The sequence below is a fragment of the Pseudophryne corroboree genome, chromosome 12 (genome assembly GCF_028390025.1).
Source record: "Pseudophryne corroboree isolate aPseCor3 chromosome 12, aPseCor3.hap2, whole genome shotgun sequence".
In the NCBI taxonomy this organism is placed as follows: Eukaryota; Metazoa; Chordata; class Amphibia; order Anura; family Myobatrachidae; genus Pseudophryne; species Pseudophryne corroboree.
Window position 1 is genome coordinate 3,423,209 of NC_086455.1, and position 20,722 is coordinate 3,443,930.

The following is a 20,722-nucleotide window of genomic DNA, read 5'->3' on the forward strand; positions in this document are numbered from 1 at the left end:
CCGCTGCGTGGTCAGATAAACTGTCAGAAAATATTGACACATTAGACAGAGACACGATCCTGTTAACCATAGACCATATAAAAGACTCGGTCTTATATATGAGAGATGCACAGAGGGAAATCTGCCGACTGGCATCTAAAGTAAGTGCATTGTCCATTTCTGCTAGGAGAGGCTTATGGACTCGCCAGTGGACAGGAGATGCAGATTCAAAAAAGCACATGGAAGTGTTACCATATAAGGGTGAGGAATTATTTGGGGATGGTCTCTCGGACCTAGTTTCCACAGCAACGTCTGGGAAGTCAGCATTTTTACCCCATGTCCCCTCACAGCCTAAGAAGGCGCCGTTTTATCAGGTTCAGTCCTTTCGGACCCAGAAAAACAGGCGTGGAAAAGGCGGGTCTTTTCTGTCCAGAGGCAGAGGTAGGGGAAAAAGGCTGCAACAAACAGCAGGTTCCCAGGAGCAAAAGTCCTCCCCCGCTTCTTCTTCCAAGTCCGCCGCATGACGGTGGGGCTCCACAGGCGGAGCCAGGTACGGTGGGGGGTCGCCTCAAAAATTTCAGCGATCAGTGGGTTCGCTCACAGGTGGATCCCTGGATCCTGCAAATAGTATCTCAGGGGTACAAGCTGGAATTCGAGGCGTCCCCACCCCACCGGTTCCTAAAATCTGCCTTGCCGATTGCTCCCTCAGACAGGGAGGCGGTGCTAACGGCAATTCACAAGCTGTATTCCCAGCAGGTGATAATCAAGGTACCCCTACTTCAACGAGGCCGGGGTTATTATTCCACACTATTTGTGGTACCGAAACCGGACAGTTCGGTGAGACCCATTCTAAATTTGAAATCCTTGAACACATACATAAAGAAATTCAAGTTCAAGATGGAATCGCTCAGGGCGGTTATTGCAAGCCTGGACGAGGGGGATTACATGGTATCCCTGGACATCAAGGATGCTTACTTGCATGTCCCCATTTACCATCCTCACCAGGAGTACCTCAGATTTGTGGTACAGGATTGCCATTACCAATTCCAGACGCTGCCGTTTGGACTGTCCACGGCACCGAGGGTATTTACCAAGGTTATGGCGGAAATGATGATACTCCTTCGAAGAAAGGGAGTTTTAATTATCCCGTACTTGGACGATCTCCTAATAAAAGCGAGGTCCAAGGAACAGTTGTTGGTGGGAGTAGCACTATCTCAGGAAGTGCTGCACCAGCACGGCTGGATTCTGAATATCCCAAAGTCACAGCTGGTTCCGACGACACGGCTACTGTTCCTGGTTATGATTCTGGATACAGTCCAGAGAAAAGTTTCTCCCGGAGGAGAAAGCCAGGGAGTTGTCATCTCTAGTCAGAGACCTCCTGAAACCAAAACAGGTATCAGTGCATCGCTGCACGCGGGTCCTGGGAAAGATGGTGGCTTCTTACGAAGCAATTCCCTTCGGCAGGTTCCATGCCAGAATCTTTCAGTGGGACCTGTTGGACCAGTGGTCCGGATCGCATCTTCAGATGCATCGCTTAATAACCCTGTCTCCAAGAACCAGGGTGTCTCTACTGTGGTGGCTGCAGAGTGCCCATCTTCTAGAGGGCCGCAGGTTCGGCATACAGGACTGGGTCCTGGTGACCACGGATGCCAGCCTTCGAGGCTGGGGGGCAGTCACACAGGGAAGAAACTTCCAAGGACTATGGTCGAGTCAGGAGACTTCCCTTCACATAAATATTCTGGAACTAAGGGCCATCTACAATGCCCTAAGTCAAGCAAAATCCCTGCTCCTACACCAGCCGGTGCTGATCCAGTCAGACAACATCACGGCAGTCGCCCATGTAAATCGACAGGGCGGCACAAGAAGCAGGATGGTGATGGCAGAAGCCACAAAAATTCTCCGATGGGCGGAGAATCATGTACTAGCACTGTCAGCAGTGTTCATTCCGGGAGTGGACAACTGGGAAGCAGACTTCCTCAGCAGACACGACCTCCACCCGGGGGAGTGGGGACTTCACCCAGAAGTCTTCCAGATGCTGGTAAACCGTTGGGAAAAACCACAGGTGGACATGATGGCGTCCCGTCTCAACAAAAAGTTAAAAAGATATTGCGCCAGGTCAAGGGACCCTCAGGCGATAGCTGTGGACGCTCTAGTGACACCGTGGGTGTACCAGTCGGTTTATGTGTTCCCTCCTCTGCCTCTCATTCCAAAGGTATTGAGAATAATAAGAAAGCGAGGAGTAAACACAATTCTCGTGGTTCCGGATTGGCCAAGACGAGCGTGGTACCCGGAACTTCAAGAGATGCTCTCAGAGGACCCGTGGCCTCTACCGCTCATACAAGACCTGATACAGCAGGGGCCCTGTCTGTTCCAAGACTTACCGCGGCTGCGTTTGACGGCATGGCGGTTGAACACCGGATCCTAAAGGAAAAGGGTATTCCGGAAGAAGTCATTCCTACGCTTATTAAGGCCAGGAAAGATGTTACGGCAACGCATTATCACCGCATATGGCGAAAATATGTTGCATGGTGCGAGGCCAATAAGGCCCCAACAGAGGAATTTCAACTAGGTCGATTTCTGCATTTCCTGCAAGCAGGAGTGGATATGGGCCTAAAACTAGGCTCCATTAAAGTACAGATCTCGGCTCTGTCGATTTTCTTTCAAAAAGAACTAGCTTCAGTACCTGAAGTTCAGACTTTTGTAAAAGGAGTGCTGCATATTCAGCCCCCGTTTGTGCCTCCAGTGGCACCTTGGGATCTCAACGTGATGTTGAGTTTCTTAAAATCACATTGGTTTGAGCCACTAAAAACCGTGGATCTGAAATATCTCACGTGGAAAGTGGTCATGTTATTAGCCTTGGCTTCAGCCAGGCGAGTGTCAGAATTGGCGGCTTTATCATGTAAAAGCCCTTATCTGATTTTCCATATGGATAGGGCAGAGTTGAGGACTCGTCCCCAATTTCTCCCTAAGGTGGTGTCAGCGTTTCACCTGAACCAGCCTATTGTGGTGCCGGCGGCTACTAGTGAATTGGAGGACTCCAAGTTGCTAGACGTTGTCAGGGCCCTGAAAATGTTTCCAGGACGGCTGGAGTCAGAAAATCTGACTCGCTGTTTATCCTGTATGCACCCAACAAGCTGGGTGCTCCTGCTTCTAAGCAGTCTATTGCTCCCTGGATTTGTAGTACAATTCAGCTTGCACATTCTGTGGCAGGCATACCACAGCCAAAATCTGTAAAGGCCCATTCCACAAGGAAGGTGGGCTCATCTTGGGCGGCTGCCCGAGGGGTCTCGGCTTTACAACTTTGCCGAGCAGCTACTTGGTCAGGGGCAAATACGTTTGCAAAATTCTACAAATTTGATACCCTCGCTGAGGAGGACCTGGAGTTCTCTCATTCGGTGCTACAGAGTCATCCGCACTCTCCCGCCTGTTTGGGAGCTTTGGTATAATCCCCATGGTCCTTACGGAGTTCCCAGCATCCACTGGGACGTTAGAGAAAATAAGAATTTACTCACCGGTAATTCTATTTCTCGTAGTCCGTAGTGGATGCTGGGCGCCCATCCCAAGTGCGGATTGTCTGCAATACTTGTAAATAGTTATTGTTAACTAAAGGGTTATTGTTAAGCCATCTGTTGAGAGGCTCAGTTGTTTTCATACTGTCAAACTGGATATAGTATCACGAGTTGTACGGTGTGATTGGTGTGGCTGGTAAGAGTCTTACCCGGGATTCTAAATCCTTCCTTATTATGTCTGCTCGTCCGGGCACGGTGTCCTAACTGAGGCTTGGAGGAGGGTCATAGTGGGAGGAGCCAGTGCACACCAGGTAGTCCTAAATCTTTCTAGAGTGCCCAGTCTCCTTCGGAGCCCGCTATTCCCCCATGGTCCTTACGGAGTTCCCAGCATCCACTACGGACTACGAGAAATAGAATTACCGGTGAGTTTATTCTTATTTATCTCTTTATCTGTTTTAACTTTCTTTTGTTAAAACAGGATTTTAATTACCTACCGGTAAATACTTTTCTCGTCCGTAGAGGATGCTGGGGTTCCATTTAGTACCATGGGGTATAGACAGGTCCACTAGGAGCCATTGGCACTTTAAGAGTTTGAGTGTGGGCTGGCTCCTCCCTCTATGCCCCTCCTACCAGTCTGTCTAGAAACTGTGCCCGAGGAGACTGACAACTTTGAGAGAAGTATTTTACACAGATAGTGGCGAGATTCACACCAGCTCACACACAAGGCAAACCAAGCTAACCAGCTTGAAACATCGGCTGAACAGTATTACATACCCAAGTAACAAAACAGTACTTAACCAAGAACTAAGCAGTACTGAACTAAGTAACCACTGAAGGATCACGAAGCGCTGGGCGGTCGCCCAGCATCCTCTAAAGTAGGGGTGGGCAATTATTTCAGCTGAGGGGCCACTTCACATTTCCTGTCAGTATCCGAGGGCCACAAAATAAATAGCAGCTCCCCCCACTTGCCAAAAATATAGGGACGTGGCTTCATGTGGAAGGGGTGTGGGCAAAAAATAATACAGATTCATATAAGGCTGCACAATAGTCTCCATTATTCAAATTATGCCACACAGTAGCGCCACTTACACACATTGCAGCAGGTAGAGCCCCTGTCACACATTACACCAGGTAGAGCTCTCTTTTACACATTACATTTTATTTAGGATAATTATTGCGCAGCAAGCAAATTATCCAGTGTCTTATAGCCCCTGGGGAAAGGTGTGACAGAACACGGTGGGGGTGACACAGTGACAGAACATGGGGGGTGACACCAGTGGTGTCAGAAGGCGGGTGCGGGGGTTGCGACCGGCACTCGGGTGTCCCCCTTGGACGGGGTGACACCAAAGTGCCAGCTCTTCTGCTGTGACATGAGCCGAGTGCTGCAGTGAGATAATCTCCTGCAGCACTCGGCTCCTGTCACAGATAAGAGCCAGCACACACACAGTCCAGTCTCCGGGGTCAGCCAGCATCTTTGGGGAAGCTGGACATGCCCCCGGAGCGAAAAAGACCCACCAGGCCACGCCCCTTCTAAATTAGGTCACACCCACTTTTCGGGCGCCACGCGGCCCGAGTGTGTGTGGGGGGGGGGCATGTAATAGTACAGAGTGCGCTCCGGGTGTCACCACACCCGGTGATGACTCTGGGCGACACGGTGACAGAACACGGGGGGGGGGGCAGTGACAGAACATGGGGGGTGTGACACTGTGACAGAACACGGGGATGACACGGTGACAGAACATGGGGGGGTGACACGTGACTGAACACAGGGGTGACATGGTGACAGAACACAGGAGGGGATGGTACAGCGAGAGCTAAAGTTCTATCCCCGCAACCTAAAAAAAGTCTGACGCCACTGCCCGCACACACAAATACACACACACACACACTTTCACTTTTCCCATTTACTTATTGATCTGGCTGGCAGTGGCAGGAAGGATGGATCTGTAGCAGTTTGCCTCTTGTCCCGTGTAGCCCTGCCCCCCATCGGCACATAGCTCCGCCCCCTTTTCGGCTGAACAAAGCCGTTGTCACTGTGGACGGGAGGAGGAGGCTGCTACAACGCAGCAGGGGAGAGAGGCGCCGCCGGCAGCTAGGAGGTACTGCAGTGCAGAGCAATGACAAGCAGCTCAGCCGGACGGGCCGCTTGTCATTACTCGCTGGAGGGAGGCAGTGGGCCGGGCAGGATCGGTTTGCGGGCCGCATCCGGCCCGCGGGCCGTATTTTGCCCACCCCTACTCTAAAGACTACGGGAAAAGGATTTACCGTTGGGTAATTAAAATCCTATTTTCTCTTACATCCTAGAGGATGCTGGGGTTCCATTTAGTACCATGGGGATGTACCAAAGCTCCCAAAATGAGAGGGAGAGCGCGGAAGCTCCTGCAGAACTGATTGACCACACTTGAGGTCCTCAGCGACCAAAGTATCGAACTTGTAGAACTTTGCAAACGTGTTCGACCCAGACCAAGTAGCCGCTCTGCAAAGCTGTAAAGCCGAGACACCCCGGGCAGCCGCCCATGAAGAACCCACCTTATGAATAGAGTTTGCCTTAACAGACGTAGGACACGGCAATCCTGCCGTAGAATAAGCATGCTGGATAGTGAACCTGATCCAGCGAGAGATTGTGTGCTTAGAAGAAGGACACCAAACTTTCTTGGGATCATACGGGACAAACAGAGTCCGATTTTCTGTGACAAGCAGTCCTCTTCACGTAGATCTTCAGAGCCCTTACAACCTCCAAGGACTTTGATGAAGCTGAGGATTTAGTAGCAACTGGCACCACAATAGTTTGGTTGATATGAAATGTTGACACAACCTTCGGAAGGAACTGTTGATGTGGCCGGAACTCAGCTTTTTCTTCATGGAAGATCAAGTAGGGGCTCTTACAAGACAAAGCACCCAACTCTGACATACGTCTAGCTGAAGCTAAGGCCAACAAAGTGACAGCCTTCCACGTGAGAACTTGACCTCAACCTCCTGTAGAGGTACGAACCAATCCGATTGGAGGAACTGTAACACCACATTAAGATCCCAGGGCGCCGTAGGAGGCACAAAGGGAGTCTGGATGTGCAGAACCCCTTTGAACAAAGTCTGAACCTCAGGGAGAGAAGCCAATTGTTTCTGGAAGAAAATGGATAGGGCCGAAATCTAGATCTTTACGGATCCCAACCTCAGGCCCATATCCAGGAGAAACCGTCCCAGTTGAAACTCCACCGTAGGAAGCTTCTTGGACTCACCCCAAGATACAGATTTTTTTTTCCCAAATACGATGGTAATATTTAGACGTTACTCCTTTCTTAGCCTGTATCGGGGTAGGAATAACTTTGTTTGGAATGCCCTTCCAAGCTAATATCTGGCGTTCAACTTCCATGCCGTCAAACGTAGCCGCAGTAAGTCTTGATAAGCGAATGGCCCCTACTGCAGCAGGTCCTCCCGAAGAGGAAGAGGCCTCAGCTCTTCTAGCAGTAGATCCAGAAGATCTGTATACCAAGCCCTTCTTGGCCAGTTCGGAGCAATGAGGATCGCCTGAACTCTTGTTCTCTTTATGAGTTTTACAACTCTTGGAATGAGTGGTAGTGGAGGAAACACGTACACCGATTGGAACACCCACGGAGTCACTAGCGCATCCACCGCGACGGCTTGCGGGTCCCTCGACCTGGAACAATACCGCCGAAGCTTCTTGTTGAGACGAGAGGTCATCATGTCTCCTAGATGGAGATCGTATCTGCTGAGGAAGTCCGCTTCCCAGTTGTCTACTCCCGGAATGAAGATTGCTGAAAGCGCCAACACGTGTTTCTCTGACGTCCTTGTGGATGCTGGGGACTCCGTAAGGACCATGGGGAATAGACGGCTCCGCAGGAGACTGGGCACATCTAAAGAAAGATTTAGGTCTATCTGGTGTGCACTGGCTCCTCCCCCTATGACCCTCCTCCAAGCCTCAGTTAGATTTCTGTGCCCGGCCGAGCTGGATGCACACTAGGGGCTCTCTTGAGCTCCTAGAAATAAAGTATAGTTTAGGTTTTTTATTTTACAGTGAGACCTGCTGGCAACAGGCTCACTGCAGCGAGGGACTAAGGGGAGAAGAAGCGAACCTACCTAAGTGGTGGTAGCTTGGGCTTCTTAGGCTACTGGACACCATTAGCTCCAGAGGGATCGCACACAGGACCCGACCTCGTCGTCCGTTCCCGGAGCCGCGCCGCCGTCCCCCTTACAGAGCCAGAAGCAAGAAGGTCCGGAAAATCGGCGGCTGAAGACTTCTGTCTTCTCCAAGGTAGCGCACAGCACTGCAGCTGTGCGCCATTGCTCCTCATGCACACCACACACTTCGGTCACTGATGGGTGCAGGGCGCTGGGGCGGGGCGCCCTGAGCAGCAATATTAACACCTTGGCTGGCAAAACTGACACCATATATAGCCCCAGAGGCTATATAGGTGTAAATTACCCCTGCCAGAATAACTCAAAAAGCGGGAGAAAGCCCGCCGAAAAAGGGGCGGAGCCATCTCCCTCAGCACACTGGCGCCATTTTCCCTCACAGCTCCGCTGGAAGGATCGCTCCCTGGCTCTCCCCTGCAGTCCTGCACTACAGAAAGGGTAAAAAAGAGAGGGGGGGGCACAAATTTAGGCGCAGTATAATATATATATGCAGCTATAAGGGAAAACACTCTTTATAGGTGATATCCCTCTGTTATATAGCGCTCTGGTGTGTGCTGGCATACTCTCCCTCTGTCTCCCCAAAGGGCTTTGTGGGGTCCTGTCCTCTGTCAGAGCATTCCCTGTGTGTGTGCTGTGTGTCGGTACCGCTGTGTCGACATGTATGATGAGGAAAATGATGTGGAGGCAGAGCAAATGCCTGTTAATGTGTTGTCACCCCCTGTGGGGTCGACACCTGTGTGGATGGACTTATGGAAGGAATTACGTGACAGTGTCAGCTCCTTACATAAAAGGTTTGACATAGGGCAGCCGGCTACTCAGCTTGTGACTGTTCCAGCGTCTCAAATGTCATCAGGGGCTTTAAAACGCCCGCTACCTCAGATGGCAGACACAGATGTCGACTCCAGTGTCGACGACGATGAGACTAGTGTACCCTCCAATAGATCCACCCGTTACATGATTGAGGCAATGAAAAATGTATTACACATTTCTGATAGTACCCCAGGTACCACAAAAAAGGGTATTATGTTCGGTGAGAAAAAACTACTAGTAGTTTTTCCTGCATCTGAGGAATTAAATGAGGTGTGTGAGGAAGCCTGGACTTCCCCCGATAAGAAATTGATAATTTCTAAACGGTTATTGGCAGCGTACCCTTTCCCGCCAGAGGATAGGTCACGTTGGGAAACGTCCCCTAGGGTAGATAAAGCGCTTACACGTTTATCAAAACAGGTGGCACTACCGTCTCCGGATACGGCCGCCCTAAAGGATCCTGCTGATAGAAAGCAGGAGGCTACCCTAAAAGCTATATATACACACACGGGCATTATATTGCGATCAGCGATTGCATCAGCATGGATGTGCAGTGCTGCTGCTGCGTGGTCCGATTCCCTGTCGGATAATATTGATACCCTGGATAGGGACACTATTTTGCTGACAGTAGAGCATATAAAGGACGCTGTCTTATACATGCGTGATGCACAGAGGGATATTTGCCGGCTGGCATCAAAAATAAGCGCAATGTCCATTGCCGCCAGAAGGGGGTTATGGACTTGGCAGTGGTCAGGTGATGCCGATTCAAAAAGGCACATGGAAGTTTTGCCTTATAAGGGGGTGGAACTGTTTGGGGATGGTCTTTCAGACCTCGTTTCCACAGCTACGGCTGGGAAATCAACATTTTTGCCACAGGCTACCCCACAGAAAAAGAAGGCACCGTATTATCAAGTACAGTCCTTTCGGCCCCATAAACACAAGAGGGCGCGAGGCGCATCCTTTCTGCCGAGAGGTAGAGAGAAAAAGCTGCAGCATACAGCCAGTTCCCAAGAGCAAAAGTCCTCCCCCGCGTCCGGTAAGTCCACAGCATGACGCTGGGGCTTCACAGGCGGATCTGGGTACGGTGGGGGCCCGTCTCAGAAATTTCAGCACACAGTGGGCTCTCTCACAGGTGGATCCCTGGGCCCTTCAAGTAGTATCTCAGGGGTACAGGCTGGAATTCGAGACGTCCCCCCCCCCCCCCCGCGCCGTTTTCTAAAATCTGCCTTACCAGCAACTCCCTCTGCCAGGGAGGCAGTGTTGGTGGCTATCCAAAAACTGTATTCACAGCAAGTGATTGTCAAGGTACCCCTCCTTCAGCAAGGGAAGGGTTACTATTCCACAATGTTTGTGGTACCGAAACCGGACGGTTCGGTGAGACCCATCTTAAATTTAAAATCCTTGAACACTCATATCAAAAGGTTCAAGATGGAATCGCTCAGGGTGGTTATTGCGAGCCTGGACGAGGGGGATTACATGGTCTCCCTGGACATCAAGGATGTGTACCTGCATGTCCCCATTTACCCTCCTCACCAGGAGTACCTCAGATTTGTGGTACAGGACTGTCCCTATCAGTTCCAGACGCTGCCGTTCGGGTTATCCACTGCACCGAGGGTCTTTACCAAGGTAATGGCCGAAATGATGATACTCCTTCGCAAGAAGGGAGTTTTAATTATCCCGTACTTGGACGATCTCCTGATAAAGGCGAGGTCCAAGGAACAGTTGGTAGTGGGGGTAGCACTTTCTCGGGAAGTGCTACAACAGCACGGCTGGATTCTCAATATTCCAAAGTCACAGCTGGTCCCGACGACACGTCTTCTGTTCCTGGGAATGATTCTGGACACAGACCAGAAAAAAAGTGTTTCTGCCAGTGGAAAAAGCCGAGGAGTTGTCATCTCTAGTCAGAGACCTCCTAAAACCGGGACAGGTGTCGGTACATCAATGCACACGAGTCCTGGGAAAAATGGTAGCTTCGTACGAAGCGATTCCATTCGGAAGGTTCCACGCAAGGACTTTCCAGTGGGACCTGTTGGACAAATGGTCCGGGTCCCATCTCCAGATGCAACAGCGGATAACCCTGTCGGCAAGGACCAGGGTGTCGCTGCAGAGGGCTCATCAACTAGAGGGCCGCAGATTCGGAATACAGGACTGGGTCCTGGTGACCACTGATGCCAGCCTTCGGGGCTGGGGCGCAGTCACACAGGGAAGAAATTTCCAAGGACTGTGGTCAAATCAGGAGATTTCGCTTCACATAAATATTCTAGAGCTAAGGGCCATTTACAATGCCCTAAGCAAAGCAAGGCCCCTGCTTCAGAACCAGCCGGTACTGATCCAATCAGACAACATCATGGCGGTCGCCCATGTAAACAGACAGGGCGGCACAAGAAGCAGGAGGGCAATGGCAGAAGCCACAAGGATTCTCCGATGGGCGGAAAATCATGTGTTAGCACTGACAGCAGTGTTCATTCCGGGAGTGGACAACTGGGAAGCAGACTTCCTCAGCAGGCACGACCTCCACCCGGGAGAATGGGGACTTCATCCAGAAGTCTTCCAAATGCTGGTAAACCGGTGGGAAAGACCACAGGTGGACATGATGGCGTCCCGCCTCAACAAAAAGCTAAAAAGATATTGCGCCAGGTCAAGGGACCCTCAGGCGATCGCTGTGGACGCTCTAGTAACACCGTGGGTGTACCAGTCGGTTTATGTGTTTCCTCCTCTGCCTCTCATTCCCAAGGTACTGAGAATAATACGAAGGCGAGGAGTGAAAACTATACTCGTGGTTCCGGATTGGCCAAGAAGAGCTTGGTACCCGGAACTTCAAGAGATGATTTCAGAGGACCCTTGGCCTCTGCCGCTCAGACAGGACCTGCTGCAGCAGGGGCCCTGTCTGTTCCAAGACTTACCGCGGCTACGTTTGACGGCATGGCGGTTGAACACCGGATCCTGAAGGAAAAGGGCATTCCGGAGGAAGTCATCCCTACCCTGATCAAAGCCAGGAAGGATGTCACCGCAAAACATTATCACCGCATATGGCGGAAATATCTTGCTTGGTGTGAGGCCAGGAAGGCCCCAACGGAGGAATTTCAACTGGGTCGATTCCTGCATTTCCTGCAAGCAGGGGTGACGTTGGGCCTCAAATTGGGGTCCATTAAGGTCCAGAATTCGGCCCTGTCGATTTTCTTCCAAAAAGAACTGGCTTCACTGCCGGAAGTTCAGACTTTTGTCAAAGGAGTTCTGCGTATTCAGCCTCCTTTTGTGCCCCCAGTGGCACCTTGGGATCTCAATGTGGTTTTGGAGTTCCTGAAATCACATTGGTTTGAACCACTTAACTGTGGATTTGAAATATCTCACGTGGAAAGTGGTCATGCTGTTGGCTCTGGCTTCGGCCAGGCGTGTGTCAGAATTGGCGGCTTTGTCCTATAAAAGCCCTTATCTGATTTTCCATATGGATAGGGCAGAGTTGAGGACTCGTCCTCAGTTTCTCCCGAAGGTGGTATCAGCGTTTCACTTGAACCAGCCTATTGTGGTGCCTGCGGCTACTAGGAACTTGGAGGATTTCACGTTACTGGACGTAGTCAGGGCCCTGAAAATTTATGTTTCCAGGACGGCTGGAGTCAGGAAAACTGACTCGCTGTTTATCCTGTATGCACCCAACAAACTGGGTGCTCCTGCTTCTAAGCAGACTATCGCGCGCTGGATTTGTAGCACTATTCAGCTGGCGCATTCTGCGGTGGGACTACCGCAGCCTAAATCTGTAAAAGCCCATTCCACAAGGAAGGTGGGCTCATCTTGGGCGGCTGCCCGAGGGGTCTCTGCTTTACAACTTTGCCGAGCTGCTACTTGGTCAGGGGCAAACACGTTTGCAAAATTCTACAAATTTGATACCCTGGCTGAGGAGGACCTGGAGTTCTCTCATTCGGTGTTGCAGAGTCGTCTGCACTCTCCCGCCCGTTTGGGAGCTTTGGTATAATCCCCATGGTCCTTACGGAGTCCCCAGCATCCACTAGGACGTCAGAGAAAATAAGAATTTACTCACCGGTAATTCTATTTCTCGTAGTCCGTAGTGGATGCTGGGCGCCCATCCCAAGTGCGGATTGTCTGCAATACTTGTAAATAGTTATTGTTACACAAATCGGGTTGTTATTGCGAGCCATCTGTTCAGAGGCTCCGTTGTTATCATACTGTTAACCGGGGTTCCTATCACGAGTTATATGGTGTGATTGGTGTGGCTGGTATGAGTCTTACCCGGGATTCAAAATCCTTCCTTATTGTGTCAGCTCTTCCGGGCACAGTGTCCTAACTGAGGCTTGGAGGAGGGTCATAGGGGGAGGAGCCAGTGCACACCAGATAGACCTAAATCTTTCTTTAGATGTGCCCAGTCTCCTGCGGAGCCGTCTATTCCCCATGGTCCTTACTGAGTCCCCAGCATCCACTACGGACTACGAGAAATAGAATTACCGGTGAGTAAATACTTATTTTTTCTGCCCAGAGGATGATCTTTGTTACTGCTGACACTGCAGCTCTGCTCTTCATTCCACCCTGTCAGTTTATGTAAGCCACCGTCGTTACATTGTCCGACTGCACCTGAATGGCTTCAACTCTCAGAAGATGGGCCGCTTAGAGAAGACCGTTGTAGACGGCTCTTAGTTCCAGAATGTTTATTGGAAGGCTGAATTCCAGGCTTGACCACCGTCCTTGGAAGGTTTCCCTCTGAGTAACTGCGTCCCAGACTCGGAGACTCGCATCCGTGGTTAGAAGGATCCAGTCCTGAATCCCGAACCTGCGGCCCTCCAGAAGGTGAGGTAGTTGCAGCCACCAGAGGAGTGAAATCCTGGCTTTCGGTGACAGACGTATTCTCTGGTGCATGTGTAGATGAGATTCCGACCACTTGTCCAGGAGATCCAGTTGGAAGGGCTGAGCATGAAACCTTCCATACTGTAGAGCCTCGTAAGAGGCCACCATCTTCCCCAGAAGGCGAATGCACTAATGAACCGAAAACCGGGCTGGCTTCAGGACATCCCGGACCATTGTTTGTATCACCAATGTTTTCCTCCGGAAGAAACACCCTCTGCACTTCCGTGTCGAGGATCATTCCCAGAAAAGACAACCTCCTGGTCGTCTCCAAATGTGATTTTGGAAGGTTCAGGATCCAACCCTGTTCCCTGAGCAGTTGAGTCGTGAGAACAATGGACTACAACAACTTCTCCCTGGACGATACCTTTATCAGCAGATCGTCCAGATATGGGATTGTGTTCACCCCCTTTCTGCGGAAAAGAACTATCATCTCTGCCAACACCTTGGTGAACACCCTCGGTGCTGTGGAGAGGCCGAATGGCAGTGCCTGAAACTGATGGTGACTGTCTTTTAATGCACATCTGAGATAAGCCCCGTGTGGCAGCCAAATCTGAATGTGGAGGTACGCATCCTTGATATTCAGGGATACCAGAAATTCTCCCTCCTCCAGACCTGAAATCACTGCTCTGAGAGACTCCATTTTGAATTTGAACACCCTCGGGTAAGGGTTCAACGATTTCAAGTTCAAAATTGGTGTGACCGAACCATCCGGTTTTGGTACCACAATAAGGTTTGAATAATAACCCTTGTTTTGCATATGAGGTGGAACTGGGAGAATGACCTGTGACCTTTCTAATTTTAGGATGGCTTCCTGTAGTATAGCCCTGTCTGTCAGTAAAGCTGGCAAGTCTGATTTGAAGGGTGCAGGCTTTTTGGATTTTGCCTAACCACTTCTAAAGAAAGTGGTAGGAGACTTGGACTTTTTTGCCTTAGCGGTCTGAAAGGACTGCGGCACAGCTGAAGAAAATGGTTTCTTCGTAGAAGGTGTAGCAGAGGGAAGGAAAGGTGACTTACCCGCGGCGGCTGTGGAAATCCACGCATCCAACACTTCCCCAAATTGAGCCTGACCTGTGTTGGGTAGGTTCTCCACACTTCTCTTGGATTCCGCGTCTGCAGACCATTGGCGTTGCCAGAGTCCTCTGCGGGTTGAGACCGACATGGAAGATATCCGTGCAGTCAGCGTACCCAGGTCCTTCATGGATTCCACCATGAACCCCGCAGAATCCTGAATGTTACGTAAAAACAATTCAATGTCACTTCTATCCATTGTATCCAAATCCTCTAGTAATGTGTCTGACCAATTTACTATGGCTTTAGAAATCCATGAACAGGCAATTAGTGGGCCTTAACGCCACTCCTGAAGCAGTGTAAATGGATTTGAGCGTAGTGTCAATTTTACGATCAGGCGGTTATTTTAATGCGGTAGATCCGGCGACAGGTAAAACCTGCGTTTTTGCAAGGAGGAGTCAGAGGTCCAGCAAGCGGGTCCGGGTCGCAAACTGGTTTTCCACCTTCTGTCTGATCTCCAGGGATTTCTGGTAATTAAGCAAACCACACTATCACCAAAGTTGTTTCCAGAACTCTGAGTGTTGCTCTGGGTAGGAGGACGTTTGGATTTTATGTGTGCATTACATGTTTTTAGCTGGTAATTGTTTTGGATTCTCCATTCAGGATTCCTGAGGGGGATTGTGTTTTTATACAAAAAAGAGTGCCCTTTGAATAAATTGTATTACACTATACGATTTTTTCTGTCATTTCAATACATGGCATGCATGGAGGATTTTCTCTGATGGGAACTGCATGACAAGTGTCGTAAAGGAGGGAGAAGGAAGACCACACACCCTGATATTGCCTTGTTACAAGGTTCAAAAAGGAACGTATACAATTTTCTTTCAATACATAGTTGGCGCCTATAGAGTATTGCATTTTATTCACATACATATTTCACATTGGGGACTGTGGGGAGAGTCTCCGTTTGCATTATTTCAGTGGGCTGCCGATATTTGCGCATATTAGGACCAACTATCTTTTATATTCACATGTGTACATTAATAGACTATACAGACTTTACGCAGCCTCCCCCCTACCCCCCCCCCCCCCTCCTTTCTACAACCCCCTGGTATCGAACAGGATTAGGGAGGCCAAGCCCGGGGCATTTTTTCAATCCCGGGATTCGGGATTGAAAAATGCTCAATCCCGGGATTGCAGTAGGGAGCAGGGAAAGTATATGTGGAGGGCAGCAAGGCAGGGTGGGTGTAGGGAGCAAGGGAGGGTGGGTGTAGGGAACAGGAAGGGAGGGTGGGAGTAGGGAGAAGTGGGAGAGTGGGTGTAGCGAGCAGGGTGAGGATGTTAGGAGCAGAGACTATGGGTGTAGGTAGCGAAGATAAACACTTACGGGCGGGCCGCGGGCACCAGCTAAGGACACACGTACTGACCGCGCTGGCAGCATTTCAAACGTAGCGCTGGCCGCCAGCCAGTCAGAACTGGCAGTCCGGCAGCCAATTAGGGGCCGCGGCTGCTGCCGCTTCCCTGATTGGCTGCCGGTCTGCCAGCTCTGATTGGCTGGCGGCCTGCGCTACGTTTGAAATGCTGCCAGCGCGGTCAGTACGTGTGTCTTTAGCTGATGTAACTCCCTCGCTGACAGCCGGCCTGGCAAAACTGCGCATGTGCACTCTAATCCCGTGAATCCCGGCATTTTTGGGCCCGGATCCCGCCGATCCCGGGATTAGCCTCCCTAAACAGGATAGCTGGAGTTGGTTGGAGGGACAGCTCTCCCTGTCAGCATCTGTTGTACAGGAAATGCAGGCAGGAAAATGGCGCTGAATGTTTCTGGGTCTGCTCTCAGGATAGGCTACGCCCCCCTCACCAACATGGTGCTGTTTCCCGCTCTTCATTATATTATACTAGCCTGAGGATTTCTGCTGGCAGCGATCTGGGGACCCTGACTGGCTTGCTGACCAGTGTAGGTGCTTTCTCAGGGCGCCCCTCATTGTGCCACATTATGTACCGCTGAGCCCCGTAGCACCCCCTACCCTGCTGCCGCTATCTTCACACCGGCTCCCCGCCTGCCACCGAAGTCTTCTGGCTCTGTAAGGGGGTGGTGGCATGGTGCGGGAGTGAGTGGTCACCTGGAGTGGCTAGCGATCAGCACGCTCAGCGTCCTGTCAGCGGGGATAGTGGCTCAGAACCCGCAGCGTGGACAATGCGCGCGCCCCCCCCACAACCTTAGTTCCACGAAGCAGGGAGGCTGTTGTCTAAAATAAACTTTACTAGAGAAACTCTGGAGAGCTCCCCTAGCTGTGATCGCCTCCTCCGGGCACATTTTCTAAACGGAGTCTGGTAGGAGGGGCATAGAGGGAGGAGCCAGCCCACACTCTCAAATTCTTAAAGTGCCAATGGTTCCTAGTGGACCCATCTATACCCCATGGTACTAATGTGGACCCCAGCATCCTCTAGGACGTAAGAGAAAGTTTAATACATTTGGGCCATAGTGTGTAATGCTCGGATAGGGCGGCACGGAGATCTGAATATTACTTGGTGTGTAAGGCTGATAGGGTGGTATGTGTCCCCGCATCCAGCTCTGCACACAGTGTGTAACGCTTTGATAGGCTGGCACGTAGCTCTGCACTTGATACAGTGTGTAACGCTCTGCTACGGCAGCACCAAGCTCCGCATATGAAGTGTGTAACGCTCTTCCTTTGTCCGCAGAACATCTTTCAGATTGTACGGCTGCAGCACAAGGACACTAGCACTTAGCTGAAGTGTCCCGGCATCTCTGGATCAGTACCGCGTCCTGCTCTTCGCTCAGCAGAGCCCAGTCACCGCTCAGCAACATCTCATTGTCACGAAGATAGACTGAACTGTTTAACCTCTTCAGACCGGGCTCTGGATGTTTTGTACAGCATTGCAGGGGTTAATCATTCCACACCAAACATTAGCTCTGTCACCAGGATCCATTTCAGCGTCATTCAAACATCTCCTGTGCGACTGAGACGTCTGATGTGATCAGTCTCGCAATTGCTTTATAGTCCCCCCAACCCCCCCTTCCGTTGTGTCCTCTCTCTCTCACCCTTCCCCCGGAATCTGTTCTTCCTGCACGTGTAATTCCCTCACCCCCCTAACACTACTACCTGCCCGACACTCCAGCCTCAGTCGTTGCTCCTCACCGGCCCTCGCTCTGCCCCACCCTCTCCCTGAATGAGCGCAGAGGGCGGAGCAGTGGTGGTATCATGTGACTGTACACACCTGCGTCATTTCAGGCCCCAAATCCAGACTTTCTACCCTTACCCGTGGGAAGGGGCCCAGTACTACATTTGCACGTACACCTGTATATATAAGACCTCTTTCTACTTTTCATATTGAACCTGTATCTGATGAGCAAGTGTCAGGAATTCCTGCTGTGCGCACAGCTGCCTGTTTGCCACCCCATTACTCCTCTTCTTGCCAGGGCCGGGTGACTGCCTGCGGGTAGCCTCTCCTGACGTCAGTATTTGCAGCCCTGCTCGGTCTGTGTAGCCTATTTGTGACCTCACGAGGCTGTCTCCTGTTGGGGTCACCGATGAGCAGTCCTGGGCTCTCCGGCAGGCACAGCTGCAGGGGAGGGAGGGTAGCACTGTGAGGCAATGCCACAGTATCTGGCAATACGAAGTGCTATTTTCTATAGAATTGTCTTTATGTGCCAAACAAATGCTCATTGATCTCACTGTATAGTTTAGTCTGGCTCCGGTGCAGCTCGGTGTGAAAAATATGCGAGTTCCGCGGCAGCGCCCGTTGTGTCTGCACGGATTGGGGGCCAGGGAGCATGAATACCAGAGTACAGACACTACATAACCGGTCTGTTGGATCACCTAGCGATGACTGGCATATGCGGGTCTTTGCATCTTAGAGAGTACTCTAGTGGTCCCACTATGTCACCACCCACACTTCCAGGTTGCACAGTCACGGGGATGCAGCAAACGCAGATCGGAGCTTCTAACTTGTCACGAGAAGGCGGCCCATGCATGCTGCCATTAGTTTGGGCATTGCCTCTTTGTCCGGCAAGAATAAATCTTCCATTGGTGACCTCACACCGACATTACAGCAATAACCGTTTCCAGCCGCTATAGAACACTCACATCTAACGCTCGCCTCCCTCCCCCTCATTCTTCGCAGCTGTTCTCCACACCCCCTAGTGTGTGCGTGTATTTTTTTTATTATTATTTATTTTACCAGGAACTAACATTATTAGGTTACCAGCGGCATCTGTTCTGTGAAAAGGTTGGAGAGAGGAGACCCTGCTCATCAGTGTTTTAACTTCATGTTCCGGAGCTAACCACTCTAATGTCGTTCAGTAAGAGTCACCTTAGTGTAATTAATTGTAACATATTCTTTTAAATAAATCAATTTATTGATGAGATAATTCCCGCGTCTGTCTCTGACTCATCGGCTGTGAGAACCTCTATAGGAATGAGATTTGGCGCTGGTCTCGGTCATGTGTGCGCAATGAACATGTTCTGCATTATAGCATGTTGTGTAGTGTGACTCCACACCGTGCTCGGCCATAGCGTGTTGTATAGTGTGACTCTGCATCGTGCCGGCCATAGCGTGTTGTATAGTGTGACTCTGCATCGTGCCCGGCAATAGCGTGTTGTATAGTGTGACTCTGCATCGTGCTCGGCCATAGCGTGTTGTATAGTATGACTCTGCATCGTGCCGGCCATAGCGTGTTGTATAGTGTGACTCTGCATCGTGCCCAGCCATAGCGTGTTGTATAGTGTGACTCTGCATCGTGCCCGGCCATAGCGAGTTGTATAGTGTGACTCTGCATCGTGCCGGCCATAGCGTGTTGTATAGTGTGACTCTGCATCGTGCCCAGCCATAGCGTGTTGTATAGTGTGACTCTGCATCGTGCCCGGCCATAGCGAGTTGTATAGTGTGACTCTGCACTGTGCCCAGCCATAGCGTGTTGTATAGTGTGACTCTGCATCGTGCCCGGCCATAGCGTGTTGTATAGTGTGACTCTGCATCGTGCCCGGCCATAGTGAGTTGTATAGTGTGACTTCGCACCGTGGCTGCCTGTTGTGCGCTGTAGGCACAGTGCAGAATAACACTATGCAGCGCGCTATAAGGGCGGCACAGTGCAGTCACAGTATACGGTGCGCTATAGGTGAGCATGCTATGGGTGGGTACAGTGCAGAGTCACACTATACAACACGCTAAAAAGGCGGGTATGGTGCAGAGTCACAGTATACAGCGTGCTATGGGTGGGTACGGTGTAGTCACAGTATACACTGAGCTATAGGGGGGCACGGTGCAGTCACAGTATACAGCATGCTATATCGGGGCACAGTGCAGTCACAGTATACAGTGCGCTATACAAGGGCACAGTGCAGTCACAGTATACAGCATGCTATATGGGGGCACAGTGCAGTCACAGTATACAGTGCGCTATACAGGGGCACAGTGCAGTCACAGTATTCGGTGCGCTATTGGAGATCGCACGGAGCAAAAAAATTTGTAGGTCCCACGGACCCCTCACTTTAGAAAATTGGGGTCCCACTCCACTATATCTGGGTCCCATCACATATTATAGTGGGTGAGGGCAGACAGCGTACTGGGGAAAAAGGAGGGGGATAGTGCCAGATAATGTGTGTGTGTGTGTATATATATATATATATATATATATATATAGAGAGAGAGAGAGATACAGTATGTGTATGTATATATGGTGTATGTGTGTGTATATATATATATATAGAGAGAGAGAGAGACAGTATGTGTATGTATATATGGTGTATGTGTGTGTATATATATATATATATATAGAGAGAGAGAGAGACAGTATGTGTATGTATATATGGTGTGTATGTGTGATATATACCCGCAGGACACTACACAGGGGGCGCCTCCTCTGTCACGGCCGGGTGTCTCCGGTCTCCTCCGCCCCTGGGACCCCGTGAGGGGCGGATCTGTGTCCGGGAGCGCAGTTACCTCAGCAGCGCGGGCGCGGATAACGGTCACAGCGCGTGTACGCTTCCCGCCGTCATGTGACACTGCCAGGCCCCGCCTCCCCCGCGCTCGCGGTCCCTGCTGCTGTTGCTGCGTTGTGATCCGCGCGTTGGGCGGGAATCCCCGGGTGTGACTGTGTATATATGTGTAAGATGGTTATATATCTATTCCCTGTCCTGCAGCCGCTGCTGTGGTGTGACGGCCAATGAGGAGAGAGCAATGCACACTGACTACATGATACACTAGTAGTGGCTGCAACTGTGGTGTCATACACTGCTACACACACTGTGCTGCGTCACACACTGCTGCAGCCACACATAGCTGCGTCACACAATGCTATACACACTGTGCTGCGTCCACACATAGCTGCATCACACAATGCTACACACACTGTGCCGCTGGCACACACAGCTGCGTCACGCACCGTGCTGTGG

The 20,722-nt window shown here is 50.8% G+C and overlaps 1 protein-coding gene across 3 annotated transcripts in view; it reads left to right on the top strand.

The window, feature by feature from the left end:
• Positions 1-18,699, top strand: part of SNX27 (sorting nexin 27) — a 29,458-nt gene extending 10,759 nt beyond the window's left edge. For all 3 annotated transcript variants that reach the window (XM_063946692.1, XM_063946693.1, XM_063946691.1), the window contains one exon: positions 17,010-18,699. In XM_063946692.1, coding sequence (XP_063802762.1) covers positions 17,010-17,050 — 41 coding nt within the window. In that variant the 3' untranslated portion in view covers positions 17,051-18,699. The remainder of the gene's footprint in view (positions 1-17,009) is intronic.
• The last annotated feature ends 2,023 nt before the right edge of the window (positions 18,700-20,722 follow it).